The sequence below is a fragment of the Pyrus communis genome, chromosome 10, assembly GCF_963583255.1.
Source record: "Pyrus communis chromosome 10, drPyrComm1.1, whole genome shotgun sequence".
NCBI lineage: Eukaryota > Viridiplantae > Streptophyta > Magnoliopsida > Rosales > Rosaceae > Pyrus > Pyrus communis.
Genome location: NC_084812.1, coordinates 20,569,782 through 20,588,497, shown reverse-complemented (window position 1 = coordinate 20,588,497; position 18,716 = coordinate 20,569,782). Strand labels below are relative to the sequence as shown.

The following is an 18,716-nucleotide window of genomic DNA, read 5'->3' as shown; positions in this document are numbered from 1 at the left end:
GCTAAACCCAAAGTGTCGTACCGACTAAACTCAATCCCAACACAATTCGACATCTTCCATGGATTCCCGCTTCAACCTCATATCTGCGGTGATAACTGGATCAAAGGCTTATGCGAACTGTGTACGTGTGTCAAAAGACGACGATTATCACAGTGATTACAATATTTTCACGATGACAATTCAAAACCAAATAAAGTAACGAAAAGTGAGAAAGAAGAGCTGAAGAATGATTTTTAAGTAGATTGACGCCGACACCAAAGCCAAAGACAGGAGTTGGCGGCAAAGAATTTTTCCTTTAGTTTTTCTCTAGACGGCTAGGGTTTTTTAAATTATTAAGAATATAGGATGTAGGAATATGTCAAATGCACTTCTATTTACTATCGAAGGTAGGAATATGTCAAATAGACTTCTAACAATTTGAATGAAAATTTGTTGGTTTTATTCAAGTGATATTACCCAAACAAAGGACTTCGATTACGGAAAAAAATGTTTTTAATTACTTGAGATATGCTCCTTGCATAATCTATTTTTTTTTTTGTTGAAACCTTGCATAATATATTCATTTCTTAATGATGGTATATTATTTTTAATGGAATTGTTAATTATAGTATTAACAATTTGAATAAAAGATTTATTTGTCTTAAACAAGTGATATCGAACGGATTACCTCAGTTGCTAAGATGAATACTCTCAGTTACTTGATAAGTTCCCTAGCATAAAAAGTGTTTTTGCTAAGTTGATCATTAAAGGTTAGCTTACAAAATAGACAGTTTTGATCGTCAAGCAACATTGTAATTTGGATCGCGAAAAAGAGTGATAAGGTAGACCGTAGAAGGAGAAGATTCAAATAAGAAGGTTTCCTGACATTGGGTCAAGATACGGAACTTCAAAGACTTGGTTCTGGTTTTATACCCTACGACCTTCAGAATTTAGCTCTGACTTTCCAAAATAGTAATGTTGAGTTGCCAGATTTCTGGAAAAAAAAGGAATCCACAACGGCAAAATCTTAGCCATCCAATTGAACTGATTAATGGCTGAAAAGAATTCAGTTTTACCATCAGGGTGTTCAACTATGGCTGTCAAGACTGTCGGTCAACAACGGCATTACCGCCAAATTTTGAACTTTTTTAGAAGCTTTCCACTTGTGTCTGCAATCTCAGGCTCTGCAGTAGTCTGAGATTCGCGTTTGATTTAACAGGGATTGGCGGATATGAACAAACCTCCAGAAATGATTTCTGGCAATATGACAGCAGGTCCAATATAAATGTATATGAAGGATGTAAATTAGTTTTAGTATATACTATGTGGCAGGATTATAACCGTGTTTTGAATCTGTTTCTGCAGCAATGTGCATTTATTCAGCATTGTTTATGAGATTCGCGTGGATGGTACAGCCTCGCAACTATCTGCTTTTGGCATGCCATGTCTCAAATGAGACTGTCCAACTCTATCAGCTCTCTCGCTGGGCGAGGGGTCAGGGGTAAGCGATCTGTTTTCAGCAACAATTTCAGAAAACTAAAAGTAAATAGTAAATTTAGTTGAGTTGTCGGTTTTCATAACTGACCTTTGTCAAAGTGAGTGAGCTGAAAACATTTAATCGTGCAATTTGTCATAGGTACTTAGCCCCGAAGAAAGATGAAGCTGTAACCGAGTAACGTGCTACTTCTTTTCATTCCCTGCTGGTTCATTGTTTTAGTTGCGAATTTTACCGAAAACAGTGTTGATCTTGGGTTAAGGCGATAGAATTTGCTTTTGATATCAACTGAGCTATCAATCTCAGCAGAACAAGTTCGCTTGTCATCCATTTTCATTCAATGTCACGCACTTCTTTTTGTTCGTAAATGTTAGTTTTTCGTCAATTGTGTAGAAGAGGTGAATCTGGAACGAGTTTGGGGAGGATGCTCGTTGGATTACAAATACTGATTTCACTTTCAGTTCAACACCAATCTGATTAAATAGCACAGCTATCCGATTTCCGAAAGAGACAATTTACAATGTTGCTTAAGTTTTCCTATCAAAAATTTGTCAGGGAGCAATTGCCTTTCCCCATCGGCATGTTTGGCCCTGGGTCTCTGCCCGGTTGCTTGAGCATATGCTCCATCCTTTTGGCCCCGTCGGGATCACGATAAGTCATCAACATCTGCCCGTTTTAACCTTTTGCTACTTTTTTTGGATTTCAGTTTCTTGCCTCCATCTTCATCACAAGCTTCATTGTTTCCACTTTTTGCTTTAGCTTCCTTCTTGCTTCCTTTCTTTTCCTTGGATTTCTTCCTTTTCAAGGGTGGAGTTTCGCCCTCATCTCTCTCGGCTACAATATGCTGCTCATTATCTTGACAAGGTTCCCCGTTCCCCGTTTCCAGTTTTTTCTTTAGCTTCCGTCTTGCTTCCTTTCTTTTCCTTGGATTTCTTCCTTTTCACGGGTGGTGTATCGTCCTCATCCCTCTCAGCCGCAACATGCTCTCCATGCAGCAGCCGATTGGCTGGGGGATTCACAACTTCTGCTTCTGCAGAATAGAAAGGAAAACTTGCAGCTATAGTTTTGGGGAATGATTACATGATAGCACAACTTGCAGAAATAGGAAAGAAAAACTGACCATCGGTGAAATTGGAATAAAAAAGAACGTTTGACAGAGGCTGCTTCATATGGAACTTTTTTAGCCTCCGTAGAGATGAGCTGGAGAGATTGTTCATATGGATGCCTGGACCCGAGAATCGCATAAATCCTCTCGAGAATTTCACATTATCTGCGAGCCACACATCCTCGTGTTGCCTCTGCAATCAGAGCCACTTGATAAATAAACAAGATGAATTTTCAAAGTTCTGTTTATTGAAGGAAAGCAGTAATCCTTAATATTTTCAAAACAGAAGCCACACATTGTGCAACAGATAAAAAAAAAAAAACCATACCAAATCTTGCAATTTAAAATTGTAATCTCTTGAATCGTACATAAGCCAAAATTTACACAATAAATCAAAATCGTTAAATTAATTATTAGTTAGAATTAAGAACTTTTTTTGTTAAATGTGCGCAACCAAATCTATGAATAAGCAAGAAAAAGAAACGAAAATCTCTTGAAAAGGACAATCTAACCTCGGATCAGTGAATTCGTGTCTGCTCTAAATTCAGAACCCTCTCCTTCGGGCATTGGACCTACACCATATGGAGCCATATGGTGAGACAAAAAGCAGACTTAATGATGCTATGTAAATTAAAACAAAAGAGAGACAAGTGTAAATCAGGCTTTATTATCGTAGAAGCATAACTGATGAACCTAAAGCTTATACAGCATTCAACAAGATACCATCAACATTAAGGAACATGAAAATATAAAAATGCAATATCTCATTCTTAAATAGCGTTTGTTCATATGAGTCTTCTACGCGGGAGAAATGTACTTTGAAGTTTTCAGATTTGCTAATTCGATGAACATACAAAAGAAAGATTTGGAAAAGGAAAGAAATGCAAAAGTTTCCCACAAAGCCAAAGGGTTATTCATCAGTCATTACCTTCCATGGCAAGTCCTCCCCTTTTCTAATATATCACGTCTTTTTTCTCATCCATCTCCGAAGTCATGGTGGGAGAAGTTGCAAATCAGCATAATCTTCCTTTCCCAACAAACCCAAATGTAGCCCCGACAAACGTTTTGACCTCTATATAATTTTAAGAGGGACTATCCTCAGCCATTCTTTTGAATCTCCATCCAGCTAAATCCAGGATCTTTTGTGAGTCCTTTAGCTTGCATGCATTTCCGGATTCTTCTCACTTGATCCCACTTCCCTAAAGCTGCATATGCATTTGAGACCAAAACATGATACCCCGTATCATTAGAATTCAATTGAATTATCTGTTCTGAGACACGTGCAACTATATCTGTATCTCCACTAGCTCGACAAGCACTAAGTAAAGATCCCCATATACTCGCATCTGCCTTCATTGGCATTGAATGGATAAAGTCCTCTGCTTGAGCTAATAAGCCACACCGTGAGAGGAGGTCAACTACACAAGCAAAGTGTTCGATCCTAGGTTCAAGTTTGTAGTTCTTCATCCGGTTGAAGTAAGCCAGACCTTCTTCTACTAAACCTGAATGGCTACAAGAAAATATGACAGCAAGGAAAGCAAGATGATCAGGAAGGACACCTGTTGCTTCCATTTCTGCAAAAGTTCTTACTGCTTTCACTCCATCACCATATATCCCATAGGCAGAGCACATGGAGGTCCATGTCACCACATCCTTCTTTCTCATATGCTCAAATACTCGTATGGAGTTTTCCAAACTACCACAGCTAGAATACATTTCTATTAGTGCATTCCCAACAGGGACATCTGAATTAAATCCTAACCTTAAAATGCACCCATGGATCTCTTTTCCTTGTTGCTTTGCGGCAAGCAAGGAACATACAGGCAAGATACCTAACATGGTGGCTGCATCGGGCATCACTCCCTCATTCCTCATTCTACGAATCATTCTTAACCCTAAACTACAATCGTCATAGTGAATGCAAGCAGCAATTATGGTATTCCATGTTACTACATCACGAACTTCCATAATCTCAAATACCAGTAGCGAATCCTTTATTTTGCCACATTTAGCATATATATCTACAAGAGCATTGTTGACGATAACATCTAAATCGAATCCCAATTTTACCGTATCACAGTGGATCATTTTCCCCTTGTCCACATCTGCTAGCTGAGTAGAAATTGACAGGATCATCACATAACTCACAGAGTCGGGTTTCACGCTACTCTTCATCGCCTTAAAAAGGTTGAACCCTTCATCAGAATAACCATTAAGAAAATAACCATTGATCAATGAATTCCACGACACAGCATCCCTACATTCCATATGATCAAATACTTCTTGGGAAGCTAATAAGTTTCCACATTTTGCATACATATCAATAAGTACGTTATTTGCCATAGTATCAAATTGAAAAGCACTTCTTTTCATGTAGTCATGAACATATCTTGCAAGCCTCAGATCCCGTAAATGAGCACAAGCACGGAGAACAGAAGTGATTGTTAGCAAATCAGGTGTAAATTCATTCACCATTTGCTTAAACAAATTTATTGAGTCTTTAAACAACCCCAACTGAGAGTACCCACAAATCACAGTGTTCCAACTAACTGAGTCCCTAACTACCATCTTCTCGAAAAGACTTTGAGCATCTTTTAACCAACCAAATTTGAAGTACATTGAAAGAAGTCCATTGCTTACTAAAACATCAGCATGGACCCCAATCTTCTCAATCAAAGCATGAACTATCTGACCCTCTTTAACATCAACCAAGCCTCCGCGCGCAGGCAAAACACCAGATATGGAAAAAGAATCCGGTAACAACCCATCCATTCTCAGCCTACAAAAAATTTCGAAAGCTTCCTCCCAATATCCATTCGAACTGTAGCCCGAAATCACAGTATTCCACGACACAATATCCCTTTCAGGCATTTGCTCAAACAGTTGCCGTGCTTTGCCAAGTTCTCCAAATCTACAATACATGTCTATCACTGCATTACCAATGTACAAGTCTGATCCAAAACCCATTTCGGAAACACGCTGATGAACAATCATGCCCATTTCCAGATCACATAACGCAGCACAGGCATTGATCACTGAAGGAAATGTATACCTATCAGGTCGAACATTCAATTTATCCATTTCAGTGTAGTGGTCAAGAGCTTTTGAGTAAAACCCACTGTGGATAAGCGCTCTGATGATTGAATTCCATAGGTAGGCATTGCTTTTGGGAAGAGCTTGGTGGAAAACTGAGAGGGAGGAAATGGGGTCTCTGAGCTGAGCATATTTGCTTATGAGTTTGCCGGAGAAGAAGACGGAATGGTGTAATCCTGAAGTGACAATCTGTGAGTGGACTTTGTGTAATTCAGTGCAGTTTTTAGCAGAGGAAAGAGCTTTTGAGAATAACGGATACACAACTTCTTTGGTACGGCAACTTATACTGCTCAAGTTTCCAGTTTTCATGAATACGGATCGAAATGACGGCTCCAAGTTTGGCCCCGCGTCGATGTTTTGAAATAACAAGAAAAATTTTACAACGCGAGGATGTGTCCCACAATGGGGTCTCCGGGTTAATATCCCACGCGCTATTTACACCTCGTTTGATACGTCTATCTCCAACTAAGGGGTTATGTTTAGTCCGAATCATACTTATGTAAGAAATTATTTTTAAATAAATAATGACAAATCATATTTATATATCATTTTTAATCATATAGATTATTTTTTAGTCCCTTAATAATTTATTATTTTTAAATTTGTCTTTTAACTTTATTGGTTAATTGAATTAAACTACTATATTAAAATAAGTTTATCAGGACATATTTTGAGTGTCACTTGTTACTAAATGAATAAGGTTATCCGGATATCTTTTGAGTGTCATTTGAATAAATATTGAAAAATTTAAATTTAGATTATTGGAAGAGGTAAGAGAAGAGTATGTATGAAAAGAGTGTTTGAGATGAATAGAATGTGAAGAATTTGATTAAAATGAGGTAAGATAATATGAAATAATTAAAATGATGTGAAAAATGGTGTAGAAATGACTTAAGTAATTATAAAAATAAAAAAAAATAGATTTTTAAAATTTTTCTTTTTAAAATTTCGTCCTTAAAAATAAAATAAAAAACCCAACAAATGGGCCACAAGGCGGGCTCAATATGCCCAGCCCTATGGCCGAATTGCTCTAATTTGCCTTAAGTAAGATCCATTTGGTTTTAGCCCAACTTTCCATTAGAGTTGGGTTTTGTTAAAAAAAAAATAAAAAAATAAAAAAAAAAAAAAAAAGGGGTTAAAATTGGCCTATGACCCTATATCCTTCTCCATTGGAGATAACCTCTTCTTTAAATTCAGACTAGCTTAGATAGGAGTAGTGTTCCATGTTTGGTTGAATAAGGTTTTTTTTTTCTTTTTTTTTTTAACAAACATATTATCTACATTAAGGGGTGGGGAAGTAGGATAAGCCTCATAATGGGCTAGTGAATGTGGTTCAAATTCACATTTGGCGAGAATTGAACCTAAGGCCTCTCACTTACAAGTGAAGATGAATACCACTAGACTTTAGAACTAAGTGGCGTGAGTAAGGATTATACTTGGAGCAACTTTTCTCCATTAAATTGCCCTTTTAATTGGGTGGTTTAATTCCCACACCTAAGAAAAACAGCTCCGGCCCATCCAAATCAATGGGGCGATTCAATAGGCCCACCCACCCCAGACATATCGACCGGTCCATTTTTGTCCGCTTTAGTGTAGGAATGGATCCAGGATTTTAAACTCGAGGGGTCCCAATAATAAAGATCAAAAAATTTATGGACAATATTGAAAATTTAAATATAATACATTTCATTCAAAAATCATATGCAAAACAATATTACAAATTATAAAATCATAATTCAAACGTCCATTATGATGTTTCATAAGTTACTTGGGAGTACCTAAGTTATTGATCATCTAATGTGGACCACTAAATTTAAAACACCGGTAAAATGAAACTCTCCCCAAACTCCCACTATCTTTCTAACTAAACACACCATTTTTTTCTTTTACTAGTTTCTAAACATCCACCTTCTCTCTCACTAAGAACACAGCTGTCATACCTCCACCAACCGCCTCCCTCCCCTTTCTCTCGAAGCCATGGCAACTCTACCCCCAAATTTCACCAACCCATGACAGATCATATCCATCTCACTAACCTTATGAAGGAAATTTCACCTATAAGAAAAATTACTAAGGTGGTTGAAATAATTTGGGGAAATTTGGGCTTATGTACTGCCATGAATTCCATGATGAAGAAGTCTGACAATGACAACGGAGTGCTGCCATGGCTCCACGATAAAAATAGGAGGATTTTGGGGAGGTTCGACAGATGACAAAGAAAGGTTGGAGGAGAAGTGGGTGGCACCAACGGATGAGACCATGGCAGAAGCAAGGATGAGGGAGGTAGGAAGGGTCCCTATTTTCTTTCTTCTCCGTGCGTGGTCATTTTCTCCGAGAAGAAGACAGCCACTACAACCTGCAACCTACAACCTGCACAGACCTCATGTTCGAGTACGAGGGGTCCCCAGAAAATATCTAGCAGCGGTTTAGGATCGCTGACGGGTCTTGGGACCTCCCAGGTCCCTATGTAGATCCGCCTCTAAGTGGATCTAATGTTAGCATGAGGTCAACCACGTTTTATTTTTTTTATTTATTCATTTATTTATTATTGCGTCAAGCGCGTGGACTTCACGAGTGAGTGAGGGAGCATGAGCTGACCGGAAAGTGGTAGTGGGACATGTGCTACAAAAGCACTCAGCCTTCTGCACATGTGGCTGTTGGATGAATCTGACTTTTTTAATTCAGAAAAAATAAAAATAAATGAAAAACATTTGAAAAAAGGGTTTGAGCCCACGTGGCATAATCTGGGTTGTTCGATTGCAGAAAAATGTAAAAAAAGAAAAAAAATGAAAGCATCTGAAAAAAAAAATAACTCACTTGGATTAAAGATCTCATTAGCACGGTATTAGCAATCTCCTTTTTTCACGTGGATTTTTAACAACCCCTCTAGTCTCGTCTTCTTCCTCTTTGCAACAACAACCGCCTCTAACTAGCAGCAGCAACAACGACTTGGTCGAGTCGATAATGATCGACAAGCACCAGACGTTGTCGTCGATCTGGTCACTGGACGGTAGTGCTTCCATGACAATGATCATGTTCAGGTGAAAAAGCTCACCCATTGGATTCTAACAGAACCCACCATGGGGTTTTAATTAACAATTTTTTCACCATGAGGATCACATTGAAAGTGTCGTCTCACCACAGGGACCAAGAAAAAATTTGGCCAAAACGAAAATCTAAAAAACGAAATCCGGTGAGAAAAATAGAATATAAATGACAATTGATAGTGAAATATAAATCTAGGTTTTATTAATTATACTGTCAAATTTTGGAGTTAATCCATTCACAAAAGTTGTGAAAGTTATCATTACAAGTAGGCCTGGCAAACGGGTCTGTCTGTCGTGTTCGTGTCGTTTTCGTGTAACACCTGTTATCTTAACGGGTCGTGTCGTGTCACACCCGTTATCTTAACAGGTCCTTAACAGGTCGTGTCACTTTACCCAACGGGTAAAGTGACCCGACCCGTTATGACCCGTTAAGAAAAAAATATATTTTTTTTACAATTTGCACATACCACATATTGCGACATAAATATTACTTGAAAACATTAAAACATTTCTCGTTCAAGTACTATATCTACACTCGAAAATGAAAGCCTAATAAAAAAAATAATACATACACTACTAATCTATTACAAATATTTTAAATTTAAATTGAAGATCGAATTCATTCATTGTATTCATATAGGGTCAAGGAGTGTAGTTATAAAAAAATCATCAAAATCGGAGTTAAAATAACCGTTAAATCTTGATTTTTCGTTTATAACCGTCGAAAAGCTTTGTCCCGTTACTTGATCTCTGAATGTTTTTTTTTTTGTGATTTTTTGCTGATGTGATCTCCAAGCATATACAAACAATTTTGACAGTTTGGATCGTTGAAATTAGTTTTGGAGAATTCGTAAAACGATAGATTGACTAACACTTAGAGTTTATTTATACTTTTATTAAGTATAACATAAGATTTTGTGGTATCCACTTGTGTAAATATTTTAAATTGAAGATCGAATTCATTCATTGTATTCATATAGGGTCAAGGAGTGTAGTTATAAAAAATCATCAAAATCGGAGTTAAAATAACCGTTAAATCGTGATTTTTCGTTTATAACCGTTGAAAAGCTTTGTCCCGTTACTTGATCTTTGAATGTTTTTTTTTTTTTGTGATTTTTTGCTGATGTGATCTCCAAGCATATACAAACAATTTTGACGGTTTGGATCGTTGAAATTAGTTTTGGAGAATTCGTAAAACGATAGATTGACTAACACTTAGAGTTTATTTATACTTTTATTAAGTATAACATAAGATTTTGTGGTATCCACTTGTGTAAATATTTTAAATTGAAGATCGAATTCATTCATTGTATTCATATAGGGTCAAGGAGTGTAGTTATAAAAAATCATCAAAATCGGAGTTAAAATAACCGTTAAATCGTGATTTTTCGTTTATAACCGTTGAAAAGCTTTGTCCCGTTACTTGATCTTTGAATGTTTTTTTTTTTTGTGATTTTTTGCTGATGTGATCTCCAAGCATATACAAACAATTTTGACGGTTTGGATCGTTGAAATTAGTTTTGGAGAATTCGTAAAACGATAGATTGACTAACACTTAGAGTTTATTTATACTTTTATTAAGTATAACATAAGATTTTGTGGTACCCACTTGTGTAAATATTTTAAATTGAAGATCGAATTCATTCATTGTATTCATATAGGGTCAAGGAGTGTAGTTATAAAAAATCATCAAAATCGGAGTTAAAATAACCGTTAAATCGTGATTTTTCGTTTATAACCGTTGAAAAGCTTTGTCCCGTTACTTGATCTTTGAATGTTTTTTTTTTTTGTGATTTTTTGCTGATGTGATCTCCAAGCATATACAAACAATTTTGACGGTTTGGATCGTTGAAATTAGTTTTGGAGAATTCGTAACACGATAGATTGACTAACACTTAGAGTTTATTTATACTTTTATTAAGTATAACATAAGATTTTGTGGTATCCACTTGTGTAGATATTTTAAATTGAAGATCGAATTCATTCATTGTATTCATATAGGGTCAAGGAGTGTAGTTATAAAAAATCATCAAAATCGGAGTTAAAATAACCGTTAAATCGTGATTTTTCGTTTATAACCGTTGAAAAGCTTTGTCCCGTTACTTGATCTTTGAATGTTTTTTTTTTTTGTGATTTTTTGCTGATGTGATCTCCAAGCATATACAAACAATTTTGACGGTTTGGATCGTTGAAATTAGTTTTGGAGAATTCGTAAAACGATAGATTGACTAACACTTAGAGTTTATTTATACTTTTATTAAGTATAACATAAGATTTTGTGGTATCCACTTGTGTAAATATTTTAAATTGAAGATCGAATTCATTCATTGTATTCATATAGGGTCAAGGAGTGTAGTTATAAAAAATCATCAAAATCGGAGTTAAAGTAACCGTTAAATCGTGATTTTTCGTTTATAACCGTTGAAAAGCTTTGTCCCGTTACTTGATCTTTTAATGTTTTTTTTTTTGTGATTTTTTGCTGATGTGATCTCCAAGCATATACAAACAATTTTGACGGTTTGGATCATTGATATTAGTTTTGGAGAATTCGTAAAACGATAGATTGACTAACACTTAGAGTTTATTTATACTTTTATTAAGTATAACATAAGATTTTGTGGTATCCACTTGTGTAAATATTTTAAATTGAAGATCGAATTCATTCATTGTATTCATATAGGGTCAAGGAGTGTAGTTATAAAAAATCATCAAAATCGGAGTTAAAATAACCGTTAAATCGTGATTTTTCGTTTATAACCGTTGAAAAGCTTTGTCCCGTTACTTGATCTTTTAATGTTTTTTTTTTGTGAGTTTTTGCTGATGTGATCTCCAAGCATATACAAACAATTTTGACGGTTTGGATCGTTGAAATTAGTTTTGGAGAATTCGTATGCCATCAATCAAGTTCCGTGTGTGTGTGTGTATATATATATATATATTTATTAAGTAGATTTAAATCTATTTATTTTGTACGTATAAATTATAATTGACTGGTACATGGAATAGAACATAGATCATGTGTCACGTGTTCATTATAAAAATAGTGAGATATGTCATGACAGTCATGTGTGTGATAAAAAGTTAATAACTTAAAAAAAAAATAAAAAAAAATTTCTCACCACTTCTATTAATTTTCATTTTTCCCTCTCTTTTTTGTTTCCTTTTCAACTTTTTCTTATCATTTTCACTTTTCCCTCCAACATTTTTCTCTAATTCCCTCACTTTTTTGTTTTATTTTCAACTTTTCTTAACATTTTCATTTTCCCTTCATTTTTTTTTTCAAAAAGGGCGGCAAGTTGGCAAATGCATTGATCATGCATATTAAATTATTAATTAATATGCATTATTGTTTTTATAAAATTTAATATATATATATATATATAATTAGTATAGATAGACTTAATATTTTGGGGGTATAATTATTATAGTATATATAATTATTATAATTATTATAAATTTTATAGTTAATTTAATAAATATATATATATATATATTTATTATAATTTTTAGGGGTATAAAATTGTAAAATTAATGTATATAATTATTACAGTATTTTTTTAGGGTTATAAAATTATAAAAATAATATTCTGCTTATCGTGTATCGTGTTTACCCACGTGTATACCCGACCCAACCCGTTATCTTAACAGGTGCTTATCGGGTTACCCGATAAGACCCGATTCGTTATCGTGTCGACCCAAACACCTGTTAATTTCGTGTCGTGTCGTGTCGGGTTATCGGGTCGTGTCAGAAATTGCCAAGCCTAATTACAAGTGATTGCATATATATATATATATATATATATATATTTTTTTTTTTTTTACATTTTCACACTTCTACGTTAGTTATTATTATTTTTTTCACTCAAACAAAAAATATTATTCATGAAGGTTTAGAGGATTTTAAAATTTAAACGACAACGTAACCATCGTCTAAGCATAGAGGATATAATCACGAGCATTTGTATATTTTTTTTTTCATATTTTTCATACTTGCATATTAATTATTATGAATTTTTATTTATTTTGGGTCCCAATAAAAACACTATTCATGAATGTTTGTAGTGTTTTAAAATTTCAAGCGACGATGTACCCATCATCAAAATGTAGATGATGCCATCACGTGTTTGCATATTTTTCACATTTTTCACAATTGTAAATTAATCATTATGAATTTTTTAATGTGTTTTGAAAATTTTTATACTCCTTTATGGGAGATTAAATACTATGGCTATTTTGGTAATGTTTTTTAGTAGTTTAAATTAATCAAACTAACTTTTCTCTTAACGGGTTGAAACGGACGACCCGCGAGCAAACTGACGGGTTATCCACGGGTAAACCAATGGGTTCTTAATGTTTGACCCAATAACGACTCAATTAGTTAATGTGTTAACTTGAAACTCGTTATTTTCGTGTCATTTTCGGTTGAGTTAACATATCATGTAAGAAATTTCCAGGTGTAGAATATCAACAAAAAGAGAAGAAGAAAACTCAATAAGAAATTTCAACTTATTGAGTTAGAGAAATATTCCCCGTTGGAAACAAGAGTTGTTATACCAAATACAGTGCAATCTCCAAAATTCAGTTTCTTCAAATTCCTCCAGCCACACCACAAATTCAGAAGGCTTTTCCTAAATTCTTCATCATACTTGTGAGAATTATCTACCATAACTCATATGAGCCAATTCCTTACCAATAAAATCAAACACTACATACCACTACAAAATTTGTGACATCCCTAGATCAAGCAACATATTTTGGTCTTTTTTGACACTTTTGCATATCACATTAGATGATTAATTCTTGTAAAGAATGTATCCCATAGATTGCAACCCTGTTCACTTGTGTAATTCTTCTTTCATTGAATTTCAAGAGTTTCCGTGTTCATACCCTCATCCTCGTATGTAAATATATTGTCGTATAAAAAAAATGAAAATTCATCTTTCCATTCATTTATATTCTGATTCCAAATATGTAAAACGTATCCCAAGTGTTTGAGATTTCACATCACAAGATAACAAAATACCCATATGTTCAGAATTGCTAGGTCCTCATTTTGAGGACCGATGAGGTTCTTTTGTATTTGAGCTCTCAGATAATATTATGGTAGATTAAGCTATTAACTTAAACAATCTTTGTTACACCGAAACACAATAATTTTCCAAAGAGATTAAGCTATCAACTTAAACAATCTTTGTTATACCAAAACACAACTGTATGCATGAAATTGGATACGTAAAGTTATTAAAGTTTATACAACTGGATTTGCTGGGTTAGATATTCGATGAGGCGATTAAGTTTTGTAGATAAAAGGGGTTTAGATAATGTGAAACTATCTTCTCTTTTCCTATTCTTTTTGGTCATATAAATTTGTATTTGTTTCCTTGTAAAAAAATTTATTTAAGTTGATAGCTTAATACTGAAAGTTTAAGCTGATAGCTTAGGATTGCACCTCTGCCCATATGTTACCGGTTAACCTTTATCTGTAGGTCTAAGTTACCATGTGTTCGTTTTTAAGGTTATTTCCAATGGAGAATGCTAAAGGTTTAAAAAACCAAGAAAGATCTGATCTGCCCAAAAACTCATCTCTAACCGATGACTGGACTATAACTCTATCGAACCTACTAAGCTATTTTTTGGTTAAAGAAGCATCAAGCTCGCCATATGTAGTCCCCTCCTAGTCCTTTTTGTAGGGACAACTCTTTAGTTGTAATAATTGATTTAATTTCAATCATTAGATTTGAAATCATCTAACGATAATTTAATTAAACTAACTAATAAATTTAAAGTCTAAACTTTAAATTAATAGTTATTAACCGTTCGGTTCGGTAGGAGATGGTTGAGCATGGCTATAATTCTGGAAGTTTCTCATTCCCTTCTCTCTTCTCATTTCACACATTATTTTTGTCTTATTAACTCTTTAAAAAAATGAGCATAAGATGTTGATATGATTTAACGTAACCGTTGGCGGATGAGGGAAAAGAGAGATTAAGAGGGAGAGATCATTCTGGACGGGGTTTTGCCATAAGTTTGGAGATGAACTGACTACTAAGCCTTCTCCGTCGACCGCTTTCTCTCTCTGAATCCTCTCCCGCCTACTGCCTCTCTCTCTCTCAACGTTACAACCACCAGATTCCGCCATTTACAGCCACCAGAATCCTCCTGTTCCTCTCAACCTCTCATCTGAACTCATCCTCTTCTTCCATTGAAGGTTTCTATTGAAGCTCGAACTCTTGGAGTCGTCATCCACTCCCTGATAGCCCATCGTTCGCTACGCTCACTTCCTGTCGCCGCCGTTGGTGTTGGTCCGCCCGATCACTGAGGTAAACTTCAGATTTCATGTTTTTTTTTCTACTTTCCTTGATTCTTAAAATATCAGGAACAAAATTTGGCTGAAATATCTTGCAACTAACTATGTGCCGTTAGTGTAATTTTTGATAAAATATCTTAGAATTTAGGAACAAGCATGGAAATTTAGATTAAATAATAGTACCTATAACGTTTTTTAATCTGGATGATCATTTTTTGTAATGAATTAATCGTCTGTTCGAATCGTTCTGCCCATTTTGGGAGATTCTCGTTGCAATCCAATGTCTGTTGAACTGCTATTCTCATTTTCCTCTGTTTTTCACGGAAAAGTATTTTCGTTCTATTGTTTTGTTTCAATGTTGATCAATGCTATTTGCTTTTTTCAGGATCAACCTGCTACAAATGAGGATATAATTCAATGAGACCAGACCACACTTCAAATTTCAGTATACGGTCAGTCTATTGCAGGTCCAAGTTTTCGGTTCTTAGTTTCCGGTTCAACTCTATGGCCTACCAACTGTTTGGTACTGGTTCTTGGTTTGGGACCTAACCAAGCCAAACTGGAATGAACTTTAAATCAGTAGACAGGCCCTTTCAGCTCCCAAGCATCCCACATCTTTTTTAATTCTGAATTCATTCCTCAATGGCTATAACTATAGTTTCAAACATGCGAACCAATTGGCTAATTTTGAGAAATGTAGGTCCGAGAACCCGCCCAACCTTCACAAAACACTCACTCTTTCACTCTCATAGACCTCATTCTTTAGCATATTGTCCATCAAATGACCTGGAACTTGGTCTTAAAAGTATGCAATCACAAGAACCCTGTAGTAGTACAAGCCAAGAACTGTTTTCATCAGCTTCTTTATCAGATTCTCTTTTGGTGGAAAATATTTTATTAGGTCTGAAGCAAGGTAACCTCACCTCTTTGCGCAGCTTTCTGTTTCGGTTAAACCCGTCTCTTATTGTTGGTTTTTCTTTCTTGCTGCCGCGAAAATTTGCAACTGGGCCTGAAGTTTATTGATTTGATTCTGTTAAATAGTCCTGATTTTAAGCATTCGTCACTGTCTTTGAGTGCAATGATTCACATGTTGGTGCGCGGTCGAACAGCGTCGGATGCACAAGCTCTGATTCTTAGAATGGTTAGAAAGAGTGGCATTTCGCGTGTTGAAGTAGCAGACTCTTTGGTTTCAACTTATAGCAGTTGCGGCTCAAGTTCTTTGGTATTTGATCTGTTTGTTAGAACTTATGTGCAGGCTAAGAAGTTGAGAGAAGGATTTGAGGCGTTTCAGGTGTTTAGAGGCGAGGGAGTTTGTGTTTCGATAAATGCTTGCAATAGTCTTCTTGGTGGGCTTGTGAAGGTCGGGTGGATTGATTTGGCATGGGTCATATATGGGGAAGTTGTTAGCAGTGGGATTTAGTTAAATGTTTATACACTAAATATAATGGTCAATGCATTATGCAAAGCTCGCAAAATTGATAGCGTTAAATTCTTCTTATCAGATATGGAAGAGAAGGGGGTGTTTTCAGATATTGTGACATATAATACTCTAATCAATGCATATTGTTGTAGAGGGCTTCTCGAAGAAGCTTTTCAGTTAAAAAACTCTTATGTCTTCTAAGGGGTTGAAACCTGAGCTTTTCATGTACAATGCTATCATAAATGGCTTATGTAAAGTACGAAATTATGCGAGAGCAAAGGAACTTTTGTATGAAATGTTGCAAGGTGGTTGAATCCTGATACTACTACGTATAATCCAATGCTTGTTGAGAGCTGTAGAAAAGATGATATTTTAGAGGCTGAGGAAATCTTCCATGAAATGTCACATAGGTGTTGTTCCTGATATAGTTAGTTTCAGTTCACTCATTGGGTTTTTTTCGAGGAATAAAAATATTGATCGTGCATTAGTGTATTTTCGAGATATGAAAAGGGCAGGCTTGGTTCCAGATAATGTGATCTACACTATCCTTATAGATGGATATTGTAAAAAGGGAATGGTGTTAGAGGTTTTGAAGTTGCATGATGAAATGCTTGAGCAAGGTTGTGCTATTGGTGTGGTAACGTTCAATAAAATTTTAAATGGACTGTGTTGGGAGAGGATGCTTTCTGATACAGATGAGTTTTTTCAATGAAATGGTGGAAAGGGGTGTCATTCCTGGTTTTTATACTTTCACAACACTCATTTATGGTTATTGCAAGCATGGGAATTTGACTAAATCTCTTAATCTGTTTGATGCAATGACAAAAAGAAATATTAAGCCTGATATAGTCACATACAACACATTGTTTGATGGCTTCTGCAAACTAGGTGGAATGGATAAAGCTAAGGAGTTATGGGGTGACATGGTTTCAAGAAGGATACTACCCAATCACATTTCATATGGCATTCTAATCAATGGATTTTGTAGCATGGGGAACGTGCATGAGGCGTTGAGTTTATGGGACCAGATGATTGAAGAAGGTATCAAACCCACTCTAGTTACTTGTAACGCTGTCATTAAAGGTTATTGCCGCTCTGGTGACACAACAAAGGCGGATGAGTTTTTATAGTCAAAATGATTTCAAGAGGAATTGTCCCTGACAGTATTGCTTACAACACTTTGATTAATGGTTATTTAAAAGAAGTGAATCTGGACAAAGCTTTTTCCTCAGTTAAGGAGATGGAAAAGCAAGGGATATTGTCGGATCAGTTTACATACAATATAATTCTAAATGGGTTCTGTTGGCAAGGTAGAATGCACAAAGCTGAGCTAGTATTGCGGAAGATGATTGAGAAAGGTGTAAAACCTGATAGATCCACTTATATGTCAATGATAAATGGACATGTGACCAAGGACAATTTGAAGGAGGCATTTCGGTTCCATGATGAAATGCTTCAAAGGGGATTTGTGCCAGATGATGAATTCTAGTTTGCTCTTAGCAGCTGAAGGTGGGATTTTCTCTTAATTCTCATTGCACCCTTCATTTTAATTAGCTACTACTAAAGGTTGTGATCTAATGATCTTATGTTTATATATAATGATCTATTCGTGGGTTTCATTTACTTCTTAGGTTGTCTTTGGTGCAAGTAATTCTCACTACACATGCACCATGTGCAGCAATGCATTGACAAACTCCTACTCCATGTCCATAGTGTGATTTTCAATCTTTAACTGGCAGTGTCCCTTGGATTTTTTATGACATTTACGTACCAGTACATCTTTTGCCATCTCCATCCATCTCATGCCTGAGGACCGCCCCTTCTATGTCTTCCTTGATGGATTCTTGTTCATATGTCCATTGTTTGAATTACTATTGAATATGTGGTTTTGATATACTGTGGAATACAGGGATAGGGAAGTGTCCTGATGCAGATGATCTTGCTCTTGAGTGGACAGATGAGGTACATATCTTTACGGTTTAATTTATCCACAGCCACTCAACTTTCTGGTGTCTACGTGTATGCAAACTTTTAGTTCTGAATAGCAGTCAAGAATCCTAGTTCAAAGTGCGAACTGTCCACCAATTCCAGTTGAACAGCCAGAAGACGCGAAACCATTTGCTCCTATGGTGGTTACTGTAAGTTTTTGCTCTGAACTTTATCATATGACTGGATGTGCATCTAGATGTAGCATCACTTGATCTTGTTCTTTACTTTTCAATTTTCCAAAGGCAATGAACAATTGTAAAAATGCTGCTTTGTGAAACTTT

The 18,716-nt window shown here is 35.5% G+C and overlaps 2 protein-coding genes and 1 pseudogene across 2 annotated transcripts; 2 read left to right on the top strand and 1 right to left on the bottom strand.

Moving 5' to 3' along the window:
* Nucleotides 1-1,030: 1,030 nt before the first annotated feature.
* On the top strand, nt 1,031-1,733 carry LOC137747969 (mitochondrial pyruvate carrier 1-like). The gene is made up of 3 exons (XM_068488089.1): nt 1,031-1,087; nt 1,199-1,253; nt 1,345-1,733. The coding sequence occupies exons 1-3, from the start codon at nt 1,031-1,033 to the stop codon at nt 1,482-1,484; spliced, it is 252 nt and encodes an 83-aa protein (XP_068344190.1). The 3' UTR covers nt 1,485-1,733.
* A 921-nt stretch (nt 1,734-2,654) lies between these two features.
* On the bottom strand, nt 2,655-6,003 carry LOC137748946 (pentatricopeptide repeat-containing protein At3g03580). The gene is made up of 3 exons (XM_068489135.1): nt 3,508-6,003; nt 3,092-3,151; nt 2,655-2,772 (listed from the first exon to the last, which is right to left on the bottom strand). Exon 1 carries the CDS (start codon nt 5,979-5,981, stop codon nt 3,678-3,680), a length of 2,304 nt encoding a protein of 767 aa, XP_068345236.1. The 5' UTR covers nt 5,982-6,003; the 3' UTR covers nt 2,655-2,772; nt 3,092-3,151; nt 3,508-3,677.
* Nucleotides 6,004-15,668: 9,665 nt separating this feature from the next.
* Nucleotides 15,669-18,494, top strand: LOC137748984 (pentatricopeptide repeat-containing protein At5g01110-like; annotated as a pseudogene).
* The last annotated feature ends 222 nt before the right edge of the window (nt 18,495-18,716 follow it).

Excerpts from the sequence above, each read along its gene's own strand:
- LOC137747969 (XM_068488089.1), top strand. The coding sequence starts at position 1,031 with ATGGCTGAAAAGAATTCAGTTTTACCATCAGGGTGTTCAACTATGGCT. Across the intron at positions 1,088-1,198 it reads CAACTATGGCTGTCAAGACT|GGATTGGCGGATATGAACAA; the intron begins GTCGGTCAACAA and ends TTGATTTAACAG. Across the intron at positions 1,254-1,344 it reads TTCTGGCAATATGACAGCAG|CAATGTGCATTTATTCAGCA; the intron begins GTCCAATATAAA and ends CTGTTTCTGCAG.
- LOC137748946 (XM_068489135.1), bottom strand. The coding sequence starts at position 5,981 with ATGAAAACTGGAAACTTGAGCAGTATAAGTTGCCGTACCAAAGAAGTT.